The 21,660-nt window shown below is 35.7% G+C and overlaps 1 protein-coding gene across 5 annotated transcripts; it reads left to right on the forward strand.

Moving 5' to 3' along the window:
- Window positions 1-943: 943 nt before the first annotated feature.
- On the forward strand, window positions 944-20,964 carry LRIF1 (ligand dependent nuclear receptor interacting factor 1). 5 transcript variants are annotated; one of them, XM_044944566.2, is made up of 5 exons: window positions 944-1,406; window positions 1,653-1,823; window positions 14,420-15,929; window positions 17,084-17,356; window positions 18,367-20,964. In XM_044944566.2, the coding sequence occupies exons 2-5, from the start codon at window positions 1,672-1,674 to the stop codon at window positions 18,823-18,825; spliced, it is 2,394 nt and encodes a 797-aa protein (XP_044800501.1). In that variant the 5' UTR covers window positions 944-1,406; window positions 1,653-1,671; the 3' UTR covers window positions 18,826-20,964. The 5 variants fall into 5 exon arrangements, with proteins under 5 accessions (XP_044800501.1, XP_006060731.2, XP_006060729.2 ...); XM_006060669.4 differs by lacking the exon at window positions 1,653-1,823 and having other exon boundaries at window positions 945-1,406; window positions 14,428-15,929; XM_006060667.4 differs by lacking the exon at window positions 1,653-1,823 and having other exon boundaries at window positions 946-1,406.
- The last annotated feature ends 696 nt before the right edge of the window (window positions 20,965-21,660 follow it).

Genomic DNA, 21,660 nt, shown 5'->3' on the forward strand with positions numbered 1-21,660 from the left:
ACCACTTACACACAGGATTCGATATCACCAAAATTAATCTTTAACAAAGAGTGAATAGTAGTTAAAAAGTATTACTCTGTGATAATAGAGACGTCAAGATCTTTCATCATTTCACTAACGAGTTAGGAGAATGACTAACCAGCATTTATAAAAGACCAAAATAAACCTTTAACTTGGCTACCATACATGAGTCTCCTAAATTTGAACAGTATGAGCCTGTTTACATTTTTACTGCTGGTAGCTGATAAAACTAGATCTTTGAAACCACTCCTCCCACAACTTTCTCCTAGTCCCAGCTGAAGCCAAAGAGTCAACCCGTTTATCAGATAAGAGACTTAACAACAGTAATCAAGAGACATCTGCCAAGTATTTCTCTGGAGAGTCAGATAAAGATGCCAAAAAGTAAGTCAATACAAGAAATGAAACTTTTAGGGACTGAAGAAACTATATGACAGTGTTATTTCCAGCAAGTATTAAGGGGTGGAGGGAGAGAGTAGGTTAAGTCTCGAGGCAAACCTTTAAGTAAGAGAATAAACCCCGAGAAACCCACAGGAAGTAGCAATAGAACAGGCGCTTGCCACAGGCAGGCGTCTTAAAATTTTCTCACTCCGGAAGTTCCTATGACTACGTAAGAACCCTCCAATGTCTTTTAAAGCACGGGCGGAAAAGAAAACAGACCAGCGGTAAATACAAAGGGAGGAAATTCGCGATTGCCCCGGAAACATTTTATTTTGCGTAGGCATCTGGAGAATTTTCTTTTGCGATTCGTTACTTGATCCGGAAGAAGAGATGGCAGACAGCACCTTTGATTGGATCGAAGTATAAGGGCGGGGCGCTAGCGAGCCAGTCATCTTGGCGACCGGATGTGACGATACAGGAAGCTGGCAGGCTGAGCTTTGCTAGCTGGCGGCTTCGGTGGGCGGGGTTGGTCGGGCCCTTCTGGCTCGGTCTTTAAGGCTGACCAGGCACCCATAGGGGCGGTGCCATTAAGGCCACGCCTCCAGCGCTGACTCCGGGCGGCTGTGGAGCGAAGTCCCAGGCCCTGAGTGGGTGGAGACTCGAGACCCTTCTCTGAGAGGCTAGGGACGGACCCGCCCCGTCAGTCTCTTCTATTCTTCCGGTTTTTGGTGGCTGCGCCGCCTCCCTCCGAAGCCTGAGGATACACCCTCTTAAGAGCCTGCCATCTCCCTCCTTTCATCTTCGAACCCCTCTGAATTGCTCCGGGACAACTACAGCCCAACATTCTCTCGCTCTCGCTCTCATTCTCGTCCCTTGGAGGACCTCGGCCCCGATACTGCCCCCTTTCCTGGATGTATTGGCCCCTCCCAACCCTATAAAATGTCCAATAACCCACAGAGGGTCTTCTTGAAACCAACAGAGGAAAAGTCAGGCAACGCCTCGCATTGGTAAGTACCGGTTTCTAATCTCCCTCGACCCGGCGGCCCCTCTCCCGTCTCTTAGCAGGATGTCGAGTCGGCCGTCGTTTCCTGAGGTTCTGCAATTCAGACGCCTTTGATCCCTCTGGGTGAGCATTCCAGGGAAAGTGCGCGGCAGTTTGGCGCTTAGATCCCTTAGAGCACATCCCCCTTCAGAGTCTGACGCAGTCAGCCTCTGCCCTGGCGCCGCAGGACTCCAGCCTCTGAATTTCATAGGCTGACAGAGTAGATCTCCATGGGAGAGGAAGATCAACATGGCCGGCGCGCCTGTATGACCAAAATCTTCTGGAAGATTCTCGCGCACTGGCAGAAAAACACGCAGCAATCAGAGCGGATTAGCAAGTGCAGCACAGGTGGCGCTGGACCGTCAGGGAAAATAGCTGTAATGTAAGAGTTTGTGGGAAGGAAAGGCTTTTTTTGGGGGGTGGGGGGAGGGTAATTGATAAGAATATAGAAACAAAATTTGTTTTGGAAAAAGGGAATTAATTAAAAAAATTTTTTTCAAATGATAGCTTTATTTGAAGATATTAAAAAATGAAAATAGAGGAATTATCATGTAAAATCCTTTGGAACAGCGTATTTGAAGCGGGTGTAATGAGAATGCCATCTCAAATTGGATGTATATGTAAAGGAACTACATTTATCAGAGGTAGATTCCTGTATTTCTTAGACACTTATTTGTAAATTTAGACAATAGTGTATCACTAACTCATTTTTTTAAAACATATTATTCAAGATGAAATAAAATGAACAAAATTGTAAGCTAAGGTAGAATATTTTAAGTTAAATTATCAGTGGTTTGTGAGTGTATAATAAGTGGTGAAAAAAAAAGTTTGAGTCCCTGTAGAAGAAAATGTGAAGAAGAAACCATAGAAATGGAGATGTAAAAATCATGGAAGAGCATTTATGTTTGAAGAAAACAGTATCACTAGGTTTAATCCTTGATTTGCTAGTTACTATTTGTGAGGCCAAATGACGTGGTTTCCAGTCTGTAAGTAAGAACACCCAGAGGTATTTTAAGGATTAAAATAATGAATATACTAAAATACTTAGCGAAGTAAAAATAGAAAAACGTTGTTTAAATGTTAGCTATTATAATTTTAAGGATACGATTTTACCTCTGTAAAAATTTTAGTCCAGAAAGTAGGTAGTTACGAATAGATATGAAACCTAATTGTGATAAACACTTAAGAAAAGCATGCATAATAATCTAAAACGAAATGGTCATCAAAAGTGGTTCGCTAAAACTGCATTGAAAACTGCCAAGAAAGAGCCATTATATTTCAGATCATAACAAGAGCCAGCTTTTGTGCATGTCTGTTTTTTGTTGGTTTATTTTTGGTGGAAGTTGAGGGAAAGAGCAGAGATAGTGCCTTGTATGGATACGCAAAAATGGAACTAGTCTTTAATGGTTGCTGATTTCTTGTATCTTGTCTTAATACCTGCATATTTGATAAACGTTTGATTTATCCTAGTTTAATACAATTTGTTTCAGGGTTTCATTCCTTTTAAATACCAGAAATTAGGGTAAGAACCTTACTTTTTGTTTATTGTGTACTTAATTATCCTGTTTCTACTTTTGGCTATATTTAAAAACATTGCAAATTGAATTATGTTTTCTACATTTATCAGTTATTTGGAGTTAATTAACTCATTGGTTTATGCATTTTTATCATCTTTGAATGCATTTTTATTCAAGTCCTTTAGATTTTAAATCACATATTTGGGACATTTGCCAGATGCCTTTCTGAAGCTCTTTGACATTTATTTTGGTTACTGTTTGCCTATTCTGTTGTTTTATAATTAATCTGCAGGACATTCAAAGATACTTTTGTAAATATGTGGATTAATGTCTGCTCTTTAGCTTTTTGGAGGCTTCATGGTCTTACATATCTGATGATATTTTTATTGTACAAAATCATTTTTTTACAAGCTTAAAATTATTATATGATTTTCTGTGGATACTTGGATTTTTTTTGAGTTACCTCTTTCCTGCTGTAAAAGCTTTCAGTAATGTAATACAGAATGTTGATCGCTTTAAAAGTGTTTCTTTAATTCATCAGGGTATAAAATGTAAAACCCAAATTTAATCTTATAGTACAAAGGAGAAATCTGGTAGATACATCTGTGATAGTAGGCATTAAGTTTATTTAGATTTGAACTTAATATGTAAAGAGAAAACCAGGAGTCAGAATGGTACAGTTGAGGTACAAAGACCTTGGTAGAGTTAGAGAAAGAAGATAGTTACAGAGACCTAGGTTCATGTTCTAGTTCATCACTTACTATAGTTAAAACATTTGGTTAAAAGCTGTTCACTGAGTGCCTATGGTGTGACCGACTGTACTAAATGGACAGACTGATTAAAGAATAGGCTATGGACCATGCCCATGAAAAAATTAACATCTAGGGGGAATTATAATACACTTGTTAATAATAATATGCACAGGATGATCCTGTGAGGGCATAGAGAAAGGAAATTGTGGGAAAGGTTTCTGGAGTGGCTGAGTTGGGGAATATTAAGTATTAGCTGTGCAAGTAAAAGATGAATGAAGGCTATACCCAGGCAGAGGAAATTGATTAAAAAAAAAAAAAAAAAGGTAGTATGATGTATTTACTAGTAATTGGTATTTACTGTTTGAGTCTATACTACAAGCAGGATAAATAGATAGCTCATAAGGATTTGCTAAAGAGATTAGACTTCTCTCCATTGGAGACCCTTCTGAGGATTTTAAGAAAGGAACTGTTACAGTCACGTGTCATTTTAGATAACTGATGACAGTGTGGATTTGAGGTGCCGAGTCAGACGAATAAAGATTCTATTTCAGTTGTCCTTTCAGAGATTCTGAAAGTCTGTGCTAGAATGTAGAGCAAGGGTTGGATTCAAAGAAATACAGAAAGACAAATGGGCAGATCTTGTCAGTGAATTGGTATGAAGAAAAGTGGGTCAATTATGATGCCAGTTTTCTGGGCAGATATTATCAAATTAATTGAGATGAGGAATACACCAAGAAAGCAATCAGTGAGATACTTGAATCTGAAATTCAGGTAGAGTCAAAGCTGGAAATTTGAGAGTCAGAGTTCACAAAGAGACTTGTGAGTCATCAGCTTAGAAGAATTATAATAAAAGCCTGTGATAATATATCCTACAATAATAAGAATTAGGATGCCATGTGATTGGCAGTTGGCTTCTATCCACCTTTGACCCTTTGTTCTTAAATAGGGAGCTAAATGGGTGTCCTCAGCATGGGACTTGGTTTGGTTATAAAATGTTTCATTGTCAGTTTGGTGTGCATGTAGTTTTGTACAGTTGTTATTATCTTTGTTTATGTGATTTGAGTGTGTGTGTGTGTGTAAGAGAGAGAGAAACATACTATACTGGTTAAATGAAATCTATTTCTCATTAATATCTCAGTTTATGCATGAATTTTGAGGACCATATTATATTGAGGTTATGCTAAAGTAAATACAACAAAGTGAATGGGATTGCCTAAGAAAGCATGTCATTCTGAATAAGTTCTTTAATATTACTAAACTTCCGTTTTCTCAACTATAAAATGGGAATGGCAGTACCTACCTTGTTGGACTGTTTATAAGGATTAGAGTTAATGACAACTATTTATAACAACATGTTATACATATAATGTCATATGAAATATGTTATATATATTATTATATTATGTATTTGTATATGTTATGTGTGTACATAATAGAGAATAATTATAGAGATTATTATAATAATCATAGAGAGTAAGTTGGAAAAAATCTCTTAGCAGTTGAAAATTTTGTGAAATTATCTACAAAATGTTTATTAACCTACAAAAATTTTTTTAAATTATTTTTGGTTGCACTGGGTCTTTGTTGCTGAGCACGGGCTTTCTCGAGTTGCAGTGATCAGGGGCTACTCTTGGTCATGGTGCACAGACTTCCTATTGTGCTGACTTCTCTTGTTGCTGAACACAGGCTCTAGGCACATTGTTTTCAGTAGTTACACCACAGGGGCTCATTAGATGTGGCTCAGGGGCTCTAGAGTATGGACTCAATAGTTGTGGCACGTGGGCTTTAGCTACCTGTGATGTGGGGAACCTTCCTGGACCAGGGTTCAAACCTGCATCCCCTGCATTGTCAGGACAACTCCTATCCACTGTACCATCAGAAAAGTCCTAACCTGCAAAATTTTTATGATTCTGTATCAAATCTGTAAATGCTTCATTCAAAATGAAAAGTCAAAAATGTCAAAAGTTATATAATAAGTTTATTTAATATCTAAGTTCTCACATTTTCAAATGATTACCTGATTCATTTATTTGATCTTGGACAGAAATTATAATATTTTAATGGAAGATAATGTCTAGCATGTATTGGGAGCTTATCAGGATCCCAACCAGTTATAGCAAAACTTACAAATAAAGAAAGAGAGATTCAAAGAAATTAAGTTAAGTTTACCAAAGTCAATTAATAATTGGGAGAGCTAGGATTAGAAGCCAGTAATCTTCTAATGCATTTCTCTCTTCTCTTTTAAAGTCTTAAAACTATAACTTTACAATGTAATTTCTCAGTTCAAATCCTAATTGATTTAAAGTAATTAGCATGTTTATTATTCTTTAAGTGGCCTAACCAGAACATGGGATGCAAAATCTGGCTCTAGTTTTAGTTCTAACTTTAGCTAGAAGAATATAATCTTTAGTATCTTAAATGGAATGTCTCTTCTGTATCTGAAAAAAATGTATAGTGATTGAAGAAGTATGAATTTCATCCTGGTTTATCACTTCTTTCCTTAGCATTCTGCATTTCAGTTTAATCTTTATTTTTTTTTAATTTTATTTTATTTTTAAACTTTACATAATTGTATTAGTTTTGCCAAATAATCTTTAGAACTCATTCCATTTATTACTAGGAAATCATGGATTTTTTAAAAATTATAGCTTGTAGGATTCAGTTTAGCTAATACTGTTAACAGTGTGCCAGTTGCTCTATTACATATAGAGAACATAAATATGAGTAGGTCTCTGGCAGATCATATAAATCTCTACTGATATACTGACATAGAAGAGACTGTATTTTCCATCCCTTTTTTGAGGGGAAGTGGAAAAGAGGAAAAAACTCTGGATTAGATTTAAAAAGAGTTTGCATAGTATAAATATTTTTTATAAAATGAATACAGGGGTCATATAATAAAGTATGTGAATGACCTATTGGAAGCCTGTGTGATTTGCTTAACTGCTGTGCTAATTAAAACGTGTTTATGTGTGTGCTAAGTCGCTTCAGTGGTATCTGACTCTTTGTGACCCTATGGGCTGTAGTTGGCCAGATTTTTCTGTTCATGGGATTCACCAGGCAAAAATACTGGAGTGGGTTGCCATTTCCTCCTCCAGGGGATCTTCCTGACCCAGGGATCGAACCCGCAACTTTTATGTCTCCTGCATTGGCAGGCAGGTTCTTTACCACTAGTGCCATCTGGGAAGCCCTTAAATGACTGCGTGTTAGTTGCTCAGTCATGTCCCACTCTTTGGGACCCCTTGGACTGTAGCCTGCCAGACTCCTCTATCCATGGAATTCTCCAGGCAAGAATACTGGAGTGGGTTGCCATTTCCTTCTCCAGCGGATCTTCCTGACACAGGGATGAAACCCAGGTCTTCTACATTGCAGGCAGATTCCATACCATCAGAGCCACCAGGGAAGTCCAAAATGTGTTTTCCACTATGTAAATAATTAATTATAAAAGCATGGATTCTGTTCTGTTGAAACTTCTAATCTGTTAGCCAGATATTACTGACAGATGACATACATTAACTAAACAATACAGGTGTTGAGGCATTTTAATATGTTTGAAATATTTCAAAGAGTTGCATTATTTTTTATATAATTTTGTTAGGGTCTTCTGTGCTTGGTATTGGAAGAACAATTGCAAAATAAATGATATAGTCTCTGACCATAAGGAGTTTCAGCCTTACGGAGGAAAACAATAGTTTACTCATTTTTAAAAATTAACTAATAAAGACAATACAGAAGGCATTATATAACTCCTGGCATTAATGGCAACAACAAGAGTGCTTTAGGGATACCAAGTTGGGAGAAATTAATGTGAGTTTGAGTGTCTAGGAGATATTTCGTAGAGAAAATGGATTGGTCCTCAATTTATAACTTTTAAATTGTTAGAGAAGGAAAAAAAAAAAAAACAACGAATAGTTAGAGTAAATATTGTACATGGGACAATCCAGAATAGTAAAGACCTTTATGATAAGACCAGAGATTTTATGTTGAGATGTTATAGGAGATTGGTTGAGACTAGGTTGTAGATGATTTTAACATCAAACTGAGTTGGCAGTGATGAATTATTGAAACTTTGAGCAAGAAGGTAACAGGATGAAAACAATGATTTAGTCTGCCAGAGATACATCATAATAATGGCTGCAATCAAGCAATCTAGTTTAAAAGTCAAAGCCAAAAAATATAGGGATGAGATAATGAGGTCAGGACACAAGGTGATACAGGTCTGATCTAGGAAGTAGAAGTGGTGATGACGAAGAAAGAGAATATGAAGAAGAGATGTAAAAGGAAAAAATGTAGACTTGGTGATTCATTCAGTATACATTTATTGTATGTTTATCCTTTTTAGGTATCTAGGTATCTATACAAGGTGCTCTGAGTGAATTAAAGTTGAATAAGGAGGGTGGTAAAGATAGAGATCACTAGGTATTTTAAGACCTAAGTGACTTGGAAAATAGTATGCTGACACATGACTGAATGGTAAGAAAGTATTAGTTTTCAGTACAGAGTAATTTTAACTTTAATGGTTTTAGAAGTGAAAATATTTGGTCAGACGTTACAAATATGGAATTGAGATAAGGAATAGGAAGAGAGATAAATAATAGAGTCATTATTGCAAAGGAGATAATTTAAGATAATAGATGAAGCTTTGAACTGTTACCTTGATGCAGTCTTTATGGAAGAATGCCTTTAAAAACAGTTTGTTTGTTTTTATTGAAATATGGTTGATTTACAAAGGAATGTCTTGAAAGAAAATAGTCAAGAACTGTACTTTCAGGAGTAGTCATAGTTGGATGCTTAAAATGCAGAAAATTAATAAGAAATGGAACAGTAAGAAAGACAAAAGAAAGACTGCACACAATGGAAACCGTGTTAGGAAGGTGTAGAATATTGGGGGGGGGGGGGGAATAGATTGCAGAAGACATGAGCTTCAAGTCAACTTTCTAGCATATCAGCAACAGAAAGTTAACTGTGGTTCATTAACACCATGTACCCACTTCCTGTCACTGAATGTAAGCACCCACATCCTAATCATCTCTCTAATCCAAATGACTTCAGCATCTATATGGGTAATCTCTTTTGTCACCTGGTCTTTCAGTACACAGATCTTTTTCTTCAGTGTTTTCTCCATTCTATCACCATCAATCCACTTCTGTAGTTGTTATCAGATGAAATTGCTGCATTTACAAAATTTTGGTTTTAGGCATCCTGCTTTCCAAACACCACAGTTCCTGTATTTTAGCTTAGTTGTTTTAAGTACTCCCATGCTGACTTTTTTATCTGGCTCTTCAGTCCATTCCCTTTATCTTCTCCCTATGAAAGTGAAAAAGTGAAAATGTTAGTTGCTCAGTGACCTCCGACTCTTTGCAACATCATGGACTGTAGCCTGCCAGGCTCCTCTGTCTGGGGAATTCTCCAGGCAAGAATACTGGAGTGGGTATCCATTGCCTTCTCTAGGTCTTCTCAACCTAGGGATCAAACCCGGCTCTCTAGCATTGTAGGCAGATTCTTCACTGTCTGAACCACCAGGGAATCCCCTTTCTCCCTAAATGTTAGACTTTTATATTCTCAGTTTCATCCCATCTAGTATAGATTCTGCATTTGATTATTTGAAAAAAATTTTCAATACCCTAAAATCATTTGCTGCTCTTTGATTTTTGTTACACCCTTCTGAAGCCACTGCAACCTTGGGTGAACTTAGTGATAACACTTGCTCTTCGGCTATACCTGGTAAAACAAGGAGACTAACCAGCACAGTTGGTATAACTGTAAGTTAATGATCGTTACCTACCTCTCTGGGTCATTTACAGTGTCTAATGACTCTGATATTTTCTAAAGTCAGCTTATTCTTGCTGAAAGACTGTTTTTGCATCTTTTTTATTTCTTTTTTTTTTTTCCTAGCTAAGTTTTTCTCGTATTTGTGTGTGTGTGTGTGTGTGTTGTAACTTTACAGTATTGTATTGGTTTTGCCATACATCAACATGAATCCACCACGGGTATACACGTGTTCCCTATCCTGCACCCCCCTCCCTCCTCCCTCTCCCTACCATCCCTCTGGATCATCCCAGTGCACCAGCCCCAAGCATCCTGTATCATGCATCAAACCTGGACTGGCAATTCATTTCACATATGATATACATGTTTCAATGGCATTCTCCCAAACCATACCACCCCTTGCCCTCTCCCACAGAGTCCAAAAGACTGTTCTATACATCTGTGTCTCTTTTGCTGTCTCGCATACAGGGTTACCATTATCATCTTTCTAAATTCCATATATATGCTTTAGTGTACTGTATTGGTGTTTTTCTTTCTGGCTTACTTCACTCTGTATAATAGGCTCCAGTTTCATCCACCTCATTAGAATTGATTCAAATGTATTCTTTTTAATGGCTGAGTAATACTCCATTGTGTATATGTACCACAGCTTTCTTATCCATTCGTCTGCTGATGGACATCAAGGTTGCTTCCATGTCCTGGCTATTATAAACAGTGCTGCGATGAACATTGGGGTACACATGTCTCTTTCAGTTCTGGTTTCCTCGGTGTGTATGCTCAGCATTGGGATTGCTGGGTTGTATGGCAGTTCTATTTTCAGTTTTTTAAGCAATCTCCACACTGTTCTCCATAGTGGCTGTACTAGTTTGCATTCCCACCAACAGTGTAAGAGGGTTCCCTTTTCTCCACACCCTCTCCAGCATTTATTGCTTGTAGACTTTTGGATCGCAGCCATTCTGACTGACATGAAATGGTACCTCATTGTGGTTTTGATTTACATTTCTCTGATAATGAGTGATGTTGAGCATCTTTTCATGTCTTTGTTAGCCATCTGTATGTCTTTGGAGAAATGTCTGTTCAGTTTTTTGGCCCATTTTTTGATTGGGTCGTTTATTTTTCTGGAATTGAGCTGCATGAGTTGCTTGTATATTTTTGAGATTAATTCTTTGTCAGTTGCTTCATTTGCTATTATTTTCTCCCATTCTGAAGGCTGTATTTTTATAGTTTGCTTCATTGTGCAAAAGCTTTTAAGTTTAATTAGGTCCCATTTGTTTATTTTTGCTTTTATTCCATTGCTCTGGGAAGTGGGTCATAAAGGAAGCTGCTCTGATGCATGTCGGAGAGTGTTTTGCCTATGTTTTCCTCTAGGAGTTTTATAGTTTCTGGTCTTACATTTAGATCTTTAATACATTTTGAGTTTACTTTTGTGTATGGTGTTAGAAAGTGTTTTAGTTTCATTCTTTTACAAGTGGTTGACCAGTTTTCCCAGCACCACTTGTTAAAGAGATTGTTTTTCCTCCCTTGTATATTCTTGCCTCCTTTGTCAAAGATAAGGTGTCCATGGGTGCATGGATTTATCTCTGGGCTTTCTATTTTGTTCCATTGATCTATATTTCTGTCTTTGTGCCAGTACCATACTTTCTTGATAACTGTGTCTTTGTAGTAGAGCCTGAAGTCAGGTAGGTTGATTCCTCCATTTTAGTCTCTTCACCTGACTTGTGGTCTCAATTTCCTACCTCTTTTTCAAACTTTACATTATTAATTATCCCTCTTTCTCCTTTATTTCCAGTCTCTTCCTTTTGGTGACTCACATGAGTATTCATGCTCAAATTCAGAGATCCTTAGCTTCCAGATCTAATGCTTGATGATCTGAGGTGGAGCTGATGTAATAACTGATATAATAATAATAGAAATAAAATGCATGATAAATGTAATGTGATTCAATCATCCTGAAACCATCCCCCCACCCTGGTTCATGGAAACATTGTCTTCCATGAAACCAGTCCCTGGTGCCAAAAAGAATGGGGACTGCTGCTCTAGTTCACCTAACATTAAAAAAAAAAAAAAAAAAACAAAAAAAACAAAAAAAAACTCCTCTTTGACCCCATTTAGTTTCCAGCTACTTGCCAGTTTTTCTCTTTCCCTTTACATCCAAAGTTCATCAAAGTGTTATCTATCCTTGCTGTTTTCATATTCTTTCTTCATATTCACTCCTACCGATTTCTTTCCACACAAAACTGCCCTTTAATGCCATCAGTGATCCTCATGCCATTAATTCCTGTATACATTTTTAATCTGCTTTCTATTTGGTCTCTCAGAAACTTTCAGTGGAATTACCCAGTTTTCTTGAAACTCTTTCTTCCTTTGTCTTCAATTGCCTCAGAATCTCTTGGTTTCCTTTTTACCTCAGAGAAAGTGGGAAGCTGATGAAACATTTTAAGTAGGGAAGGGCCAGCCAGCTTTAAGAGTGCTAAGTAATTTGAAGAGAAGACAGTAGACTAAAGAAAAGATTGGTTGTTAAGCTACTATAACAGACCAAGCCAGAGATAGACTGGAGTGGGAACAACTGATTTGGAAACAGTTGACTAGATCAAGAGAAATGTAGGAAATAATATCAACAGGATTTTGAGATAGGTTGGATATATATGGTTAGAAAGCTGGAATTACTTGTTTAGATTTAGGCATCTAAGATAGTTGGGATACCATTTACTGAAGGAAGAACATTGGAAAAGACTGTTTAGTTTTAGGTGCATTTGAGATTGTGAATGGAAATGTCAAGAGGGAAGTTGGACATACAAGACTGACTCAAAAGAGCTAAGATATAAATATTTGAGTTGTTGATATATAAATGGTAATTTAAGTCATGTATATAAAATAAATCATCTGAGGCAAAGCTTATTGAGTAGGACGAGTTCACTTTAAACTTTGTTGAATTCCAACATTTTAAGGCTGACTCAAGGATGGAGTTGGCAAAGAAGACTGAGGAACCACTACAAAGATAGAAGAATATGGTATCTAGGAAGCCTTGGGAAGAAAATGTTTTAAGAAAGGAGTAAGCATGTTTGTTGTCATACAAATAGATCATCATCTCAATGATAATTGCCTATTTACATGTTCATGTACTCAACAGTTTAAATTCTTTTAGGGATTGTGGGTTGAACTACATTGGAAGCTAGCAAACATTTTCTGTAAAGGGCTAGATAGTAAATATTTAGGCTATATAAGCCATATAATCTCTTCTGCAACTACTGAACTCTTGTTGCAGCATGAGAATAGCCATGTACAGTGCATAAAAAGTAGGGGTGACTCTGTACTAATAAAACTATTTATGGATCAGTTCAGTTCAGTCGCTCAGTCATGTCTGACTCTTTGCAACCCCATGAACCGCAGCACACCAGGCCTCCCTGTCCATCAGTGAGTTTGAAATTCATAATTTTTACATATCACAAAATACTTGCGATTTTTAAAAAAAGATTTTAAAAAAGCATTCTTAGCTTGTGTACTGCATAGAATTTTTTACTTTGATTTGTATTAATACCTGAGGCTTAAAAAACACCTTTAGGCAGTAAAACATACCTTTACACTACTGAGAATTCTAATTATTATTTCATTGTTTTTCATTCTTAATTTTTTTTCATCTGATCTTAGTCATATAAAGCCGTGTTAACTGTATAGGACATGGACTCTGTACCCATATTGCTAGAATTGAGCATGAGAGACAATACATAAAATGGTGAAAAAAAAAATTAAGATATGGTAAAAACTTGTGATATATGTACCCTGAAGAAAGTTAACAGATGTAATGTTATTAATTATGAAGGAGGAACAAGGGTAGTTAAAAGTGGCCAGAGGATGTATCTTCTGGGAAATATCATTTATGTTGAGACTTAAGTTACATGGGTGGATGAAGAATAACTAATTAATAACTAATTAGCATGTGTGAGGACCCTGATTCCCATACAAAGGGTTTAGTATTTTCCAAGAGCTGAAGGTTGGTTTTAGGTATATAGCTTTAGGTGTATGCATTTAACTAATCTACAGATAATTAATTATACAATCTGATACTGGTATGTATTGATTTTTTCTTTAAAATCAGACAACCTGTGCTAAGTAATAGCTAATAACTATCAGGATCAAAATAGGCTGTTAAAAAGGAATACTGACTTCCAGTGTATTTGATAGTTTATAGTGAATGATGTCGTTCATATCCCATATTCATTGAAAGCCATTCAGCTGAAATGATGTTGCTATTAAAATATGATTGACAGACAGTTGAAACTAATATGAGTAATTGCCATACCAAGAGCTATTTAGTACTAAATGTCAAACGTACTGAAATCAAAGAAGAATTTGCTTCCTACATGAGTAACTCAGTTTAGTCTCCAGACATGTGACGCATGAAGGTGGTGTCTTAAGAGATGTGTTGAGCAAAAGAATAGCTGACAGTAGAACTTGTCATTATCAGTGGGAAGAACACAGAACAGATTAGGGAAAGAAAAGAGCGAGGGAAATAGAATGACATAAATGGAGGTAAAATGAGAATCACGGTCAGTAATAGTAAAGAAGAAGGACTAGAAGAAAATTTAAGGAAGAAGGGAGAATATGTGGTTTAAGAGGAGCATATTCTAGTAGGTGAAATTTTATACAAGATAAAACCTTAGGAAAGTCTAATTTTAGTTTTAAGAATAAATGCTAGTATCTCATATGCATTGCCTAATCATATGAGAAGATCTAAATCAAAGCTTGCTATATCTTTGATTATCTCTTCTACTTCAAAATCTTTCTTTTGCAGTATTTCACTTTGAAAACTCAAAGTGTCAAATTACATACTTATATTTTATAAACTTTTACTTTAAAAAAATATTTACAAGTACTTGTTTTTAAATAAAATGTATATACCATGTAGTATGTTGTATTTATTTACTTAATCTTTTTTTAAGTGTTTCAGGCTGCATGTACCAAGTAGTTCAGACGATTGGCTCGGATGGAAAAAACCTTCTGCAATTACTTCCAATTCCTAATTCCTCTGGAAATCTTATGCCACTAGTTCAATCTTCAGTCATGTCTGATGCTTTGAAAGGGAATACAGGAAGTCCAGTTCAAGTTACTTTTCAGACTCAGATTTCCAGCTCTTCCACAAGTGCATCAGTTCAATTGCCCATTTTTCAGCCAGCCAGTTCTTCAAACTATTTTCTTACAAGAACAGTAGATACAGCAGAAAAAGTTAGAGTTACTTCTGTGGGAACTGAAAATTTTACCTCATCAGTTTCTAAAGTTCAGAGTCATGGTGTGAAAGTTGATGGACTCACCATGCAAACATTTGCTGTTTCTCCCTCTTCAACACAAAATGATTCATCTTATATTTTAGTAAATACCCAGAATCTCCCAATGACTGTGAAGTCTCCGGTTTTGCCTTCTGGGCATCATTTACAGATTCCAGCCCATGCTGAAGTGAAATCTGTACCAGCGTCATCATTGCCTCCTTCAGTTCAGCAAAAGATACTTGCAACTGCCACCACAAGTACCTCAGGAACAGTTGAGCCCTCCCAAATACCTACTGTTATTTATGTATCTCCTGTAAATACAGTGAAAAATGTAGTTACCAAGAACTTTCAAAACATTTACCCAAAACCTGTTACAGAAATAGCAAAGCCAATGATATTAAACACCACACAGATTCCAATGAATGTTGCTAAAGAGACACAGTTTAAAGGTGGTCAGCATTCTCAAGCTGCTCCAGTGAAATGGATTTTTCAAGAAAATCTACAGCCTTGCACTCCATCTCTTGTTCCTGTTAAATCTTCAAATAATGTGGCTTCAAAGATTTTAAAAACTTTTGTAGATAGAAAAAATTTGGGAGATAATACTGTAAATATGCCACCATTGAGTACCATCAGTCCTACTGGGACACAATCCAAAAGTATGCCTATTAAAGATAATGCTTTGGTTATGTTTAATGGGAAAGTCTATCTCTTGGCTAAAAAGGGGACAGATGTTTTGCCATCACTAATTGACAAACCGAATTCAGTTTCTTCTGATATTCCACCAAGAAAAGATGCATCACAGATAGTGAGTTCAAGTCCAGTCACAGAAATATCCAGAGAGGTTGTAAATATTGTTTTGGCTAAAAGTAAATCTTCCCAGATGGAGACAAAATCAGTTTCAAATACTCAGCTTGCTTCCATGGCCAATTTAAGGGCAGAGAAGAATAAGAAAGTGGAGAAACCATCTCTTTCTGCCCCAAACCCACATAGTATGAACCAGTCTATTAACTACTTAAAACAGAGTAAGACTTTATTCTCAAAGCCAGTCTTACCAGATGGATTTAGTACAGGACAAAATGCCCCCAGGAAAGGAAATATCATCCAGAGCATAGAGAAAATAAGTTCCTCTGTTGATGCAACAACTGTTACTTCACAACAGTGTGTTTTCAGAGACCAAGAACCAAAGGTAATTTTCCCATGTCAGGGTGTTCTTTTTATCTTATGTATATAGAACATTTTTCTTTCTTGATTCTTAGTTATCTGTGATACCTCTTTTTCCCTCCTCTCCCATCCTCCTTTTCATCATATACATATCATACACAGGTGAATGCTTAAGCCAAAGCTTTCATTTGAGGGAAATGTTTGAGAAGTATAATAGAGGCCAAACAGTATTTTTCTCTTGAATCATTTGGCATGCCAAATCTTCAGAGCAAAATTAAACAAATCACAGAGCAACAAGATTCAGAAGAGTTGGACAAGGATTATGTGAAGTCAAAGCTTCGTAAAATTATGTGTGTAAATATATATATGCATGCTTATATTTGTACACATAAGTACATATACATACATGTATTTAAGAGATTACTTTTAGTATATGAAGAGATTAATGTTAGGCATAGAGGAGAGCTGGGATGTTTGTTTGTTTTGTGGTAGGGAGCTATCTGGCAGTTTTTTAGGTAGATGGTGGAAAGGGTAGGACTTGACTAATTAACACCTTTCATTCATATGTGGAAAAAATTTATCAACATCTTGATTTTTTTTTTTAATATACAAGTTTCCTTTTCCTTTTTCTAGCCCTTCTTTCTGACTCCTCATTCAGTTACCCAACATATCCACATAATTATTTCTGTTCTACTTAAGATATGTGTATGTGTGACCTCTAAATATTTGTACTTAGAGGTCTACTTAATAATCTCAGTATTTTCCCATTTTGTACAGAATTCATTGAACTCCAGGGATATAAGGAGGTAAATTCTCATGAAGTACGATTGATTAAAGGTATAAGAGTTTTTCAAAAAATGACAATTTCCAACATACTGTCATATAGATTACCTTCAACTTGTTATTAGTCTGTATTCTCATTTCATTTGTTTGAGAATTGACTGCCTGTTACTTTCCTAGTACAAGAAAGTAAAATTGTAGGGGAGCATTTTGGTTTTGCCCAGTAAAGTTCAGCTTTCCAAAGTGTGGGTGGTAACGTAAGAGTAATGCAATCCAACCATTTAGGACTTTAAAGCATGGCATTTTAAGTAAGATGAGGTAATTACTTAGTTGCTAGTGTGATAAAATAGTTTAAGTAATTGGCAGTATTGTTTGTGTGTTTTCTTTTTCTATTTCCAGATCCAGAATGAGATGGCATCAACATTAGAAAAAGTTACTCAGGAAAGAAATGACAAGAACAGTTCTCAACGAAGAAGCAATAAGGCATCATATCTGAAGAGTGATGCTGAACTTAAAAAGATATTTGGTATCACTAAAGATTTGAGAGTGTACCTTACTCGGATTGCTCAGCAGTTGGGCTCTGGAGAAGGTTTTGATTCCATTAGCCCTTTGGTGAAGAGTGAAACTTACAAAGAGGCAGAGTTCATAGTGAAGGAGGAAGGGAGAAAACAGGTAATAGATTTTATTTATTTTCCTTTTTTTTATTATTATTTTTTACTTTACAATATTGTATTGGTTTTGCCATACATCAACATGCATCTGCCACGGGTGGGGGTTCAGGATGGGGAACACGTGTACGTGTGAACACAGGTAATAGGTTTTAAAGTATCCTTTGTAGGTACTCCAAAGATACATGAATGTATTAATTTTCTTGATTTTTATTTTTTAGTCTTATGCATTAATATGAATGATAGTTCTTACCAATATTGCGTCTATATGTATTATACCAAAACATAAAAGAAAATAAGATATGCACAAGTAAGAAGATATCCCCAGTTAATTAAAATATTGTTTAGGGAATTCCCTGGCAGTCCGGTTGTTAGGACTCCACATTCTCACTGTCGAGGGCCCAATCCTTTCTCAGGGAACTAAGATCCCTTGAGCTGCACAGTGTGGCCAAAAAAATTTAAAAAGGAAAATAAATGACAGAAATGTAGAGAAAATATAAGCATGTAGATATTCACTACAGTATTGCTTTTAATATAAGCCTTAGGAGAAATCTACACAATAATGATAAACCAAAAAATCCCTGTAACTTTGCCTACTGTCATTCTACTTATAAATGTTTCCTTGTTGTTGAATATCCTGAACTTCAGATCAGAAACCAGTCAACCTTTCCCAGTGATAATCTTTCATATACGCCTACTGTACAGATGAAAAAAAATGTTAGATAAATTCTATTTCTTAGGCTCTTCACAAATGATTGTTACGCTTTTGTAGTAGATCAATATAGCTTCTAATAGTTGACTTAAGCAGGAAAATAGGCAATTTATTCTCAGTGACTGTCACTGGGACATTGCCATTCACTTTGATACCATACAGTGGCAAACATTACTTTCTTCCTGTAGTTGTTCTCAGTAGTTTTGTTGAGTTAAATTTAATGTCTAAATATTTGTAACTGGACATATTTTTAAATTCAAGAGTACAGTATACAGCAATAATATTTTATTTTTCTTTTGAAGTCTTACTCAAAACTGCAGCAGGGTATTGATAAGAAAAGAAAAGCAAAAACCACTAAGAAGATGGATCAGCCAAAGAAGAGAAGAACCAATAGTGTTAATAACACAACTATAAATGGAGGAACTAATGTCACCAGTTCTCAGCTCATTAGCAGTATTTTACCAACTTCAGATGTGTCAAACCATAACATACTCACAAGCTGCAACAAAACCAGAGAACAAAAAAGAACTGAGGTAGAGCACTGTACTCATGGAAACCAAGAAAAAGACACATTGAGCTCAAGTACAGCTTTTGAACAAAGCCATTCCTTTAATAAAAATTATACTGAAGATATTTTCCCAATGACACCACCAGAGTTAGAAGAAACCATTAGAGATGAAAAGATAAGAAGACTTAAGCAAGTGCTGAGAGAGAAAGAAGCAGCTCTTGAAGAAATGCGTAAGAAGATGCATCAAAAATAATAAAATGGCTGTTCTTACAGGCATCAGTGAAATAGCTGTGTTTTTTCATACACTTTTGCATTAAGTTAGTTATAGGGCATTCTGAAAGTGCTTTTGAATGTAAAAGTTGTCTTTTCATCAGCTGATTGTAAAATTTTATGTAAGATACAGAAAAGGTTAACTCACATTTGATTTTTATGACTAACTCATGAGATATCTGAATCTTTGTCTATAGATACCTTTTTTTGGAAGGAAAAATTTTCTATTTTTCTATTACTTCAACTAGAATTCCCTAAGTTTGAATATTTGTTATTTGTATGTTTAGCTAAATTGCCCAGATGTTATTCCAACAATAGTTAATTATTGTATACTTTTAAAATTATATAATCCAAGATAGGAAATCAACTCAAAACTTGGCTTTACCAGTGGGCTTGTATCTTTATATATGTCTCTTTACCCATAAAATGACAATACCTTCTACTCACCGTTGTTGTAAGTTTTTCTTAAATTTCATGAAAGAAAATGTATTATAGCAGCATTGTTAAAAAAATTCAAACATTTTTCAAGAGTGAGGGATGTTTGTTTTGTAACTTTTACAAAGTAGTTTCATATGATACAAAATGGGTTTTAGAATTCAGGCTATATAATGTGTTGTTTGCTTAAAGTGGTATGTTATCTCTAGGCAAATGCTACCCTTTTTTGAAATATGTAAATATATGACTAAGATTGTGTGAAAAGTAAATCTGAACATGGCCACATTTAATACTTCTTAAAATTGTAAAGTGTAGCTTTTCTTAATAGAGCCAGACATTTTAATCTCTGGTTATCTTTGGAGAGTTGGAAAGTGGTGTAGAGATAGGGATTAAGGGAAAGGAGGAAAAGGTTATTTTTAAGAAATAATAAATTTCTGGAAGTAAGGTCAAATAAAACCTGGACATTGGCAACAAAATAGAAAACAGAAAGTCAGAAGACACTGAGAGGGAATAAAACAAATGCAAACTGAGTGTCAACTAGATTCTCTTGCCCCCCCTTTTTTTTTGGTAACAACTTTATTAAGGTAATTTGCATATTGTAATTTCACCCTTTTGAAGTGTATAGTTGTTATTCACAGAGTTGTGTAACCTTCAACATGATCTAATTTTAGATCATTTTCATTACCACCTAGAAAACGTCATACTCATTAGCAGTCACTCCCCAGACCCTTCTTTCTGCATCCCTTGGCAACACACCAATACACTTTCTGTCTCTATAAATTTGCCTAGTTTAGACAGTCATATTCATGGAATGAACCATTCAGTATATTTTCCTTTGTGACTGATTTCTTTGAGTTTAATATTTTCAAGGTTCATCTGTGCTGTCACATGCATTCATACTTAATTTTTTAAATTGCTAATATTCCATTGTATGGATATACCATACTTTGTTTATCCATTTGTTTATGGACATTTGGGTTGTGTACACTTTGGCTACTAGGATGTTATATTGCTGTGTTTTTCTGAATGTTTGGGTATATGTTTTTGTGTGGACATAATGTTTTCAAGTCTGTTGGGTATATACCTAGGAGTGTAATTGCTGGGCCATACCCTAACTTTGAGGAACTGCCAGATTATTCCAGGCAGATTTTTCTCCCCCTTCTCCACCATATTAGATTTTGTTAAGGACACCAGTGACTACCATGTTGCTAGATCCAGTGGTCAGTTGTCAGTCTTCTTAATTTATTTATCTGTGGGGAGATTAGTTCATGAATTAATTACCTCCTTTGAAAAAAAATTTTAGCTTTTAAAAAAGAAGCAGTACATGTCCATTTTGGGAAAATTGCAAATACAACAATCCAAAATATTAAAATTTCACTTTCCTATCAAGCTAAAATATTAAATGTTGGAGCTTGGGTATACATAATTAAAGGCTATCAGTAAATAGATACCATTTGAAGCCATGGGTCTGAATAACTTCACTTAGGGTAACAGTATAAACAGAGAAGAAGGTGAAATTGTGGGCTCATGTCTTAATACAATTAAAGATTGGGAAAAGGGCAGTCTCAAATGAATTTTGGGAATCAGAAGCTTCTTCAATGAATTGTATTTATAAATCCTTGGATAGTGCCTGACAGCAATGTATCAGTATTTGTTAAATAAAATCATCTAAAATCATCCTAATAGACATACTGCGTCCATTTTCATTTCATTTCATTTTTTTTACTTTACCTCCTCCTCTTGATGTTTTCTGCTTTTATTATTAAGGCTTTGCTTCTCATGGAATTATCAAGCACCCATTTTTTTCTGATAATAAATTCCATAATATGGAAATGTAGCTTGAATCCTTTAGAGCAAAATTCTCAAAATTTATCTATACTGATGGTCTCAAACTCTTATTTCTCATTTGAAATTCACTCAAATTAGGGTTTTAGCTTTATCACTCCATTAAAGCTATTTTTCTCAAGGTCTTCAAATATCAATATATTGCTAAATCTAATGCTTAGTTTTATATTACTTGACCTGTTAGAGCATTTGACAGTTTATAAGTCATTGAAATTTGACACTACTTTCTTGGGCCCCAAAATCACTGCAGATGGTGAGTGCAGCCATGAAATTAAAAGACTCTTCTTGCTCCTTGGAAGAAAAGCTATGACCAACCTAGACAGCATATTAAAAAGCAGAGACATTACTTTGCCAACGAAGGTCCATCTAGTCAAAGCTGTGGCTTTTCCAGTAGTCATGTATGGTGTGAGAGCTGGACGGTAAACAAAGCTGAGCACAAAAGAATTGATGCTTTTGAACTGTGGTGTTGGAGAAGATTTGTAAGTCCCTTGGACTGCATGGAGATCAAACCAGTCCATCGTAAAGGAAATTAGTCCTG

This window comes from Bubalus bubalis, chromosome 6, assembly GCF_019923935.1.
Source record: "Bubalus bubalis isolate 160015118507 breed Murrah chromosome 6, NDDB_SH_1, whole genome shotgun sequence".
NCBI classification, from domain to species: Eukaryota; Metazoa; Chordata; class Mammalia; order Artiodactyla; family Bovidae; genus Bubalus; species Bubalus bubalis.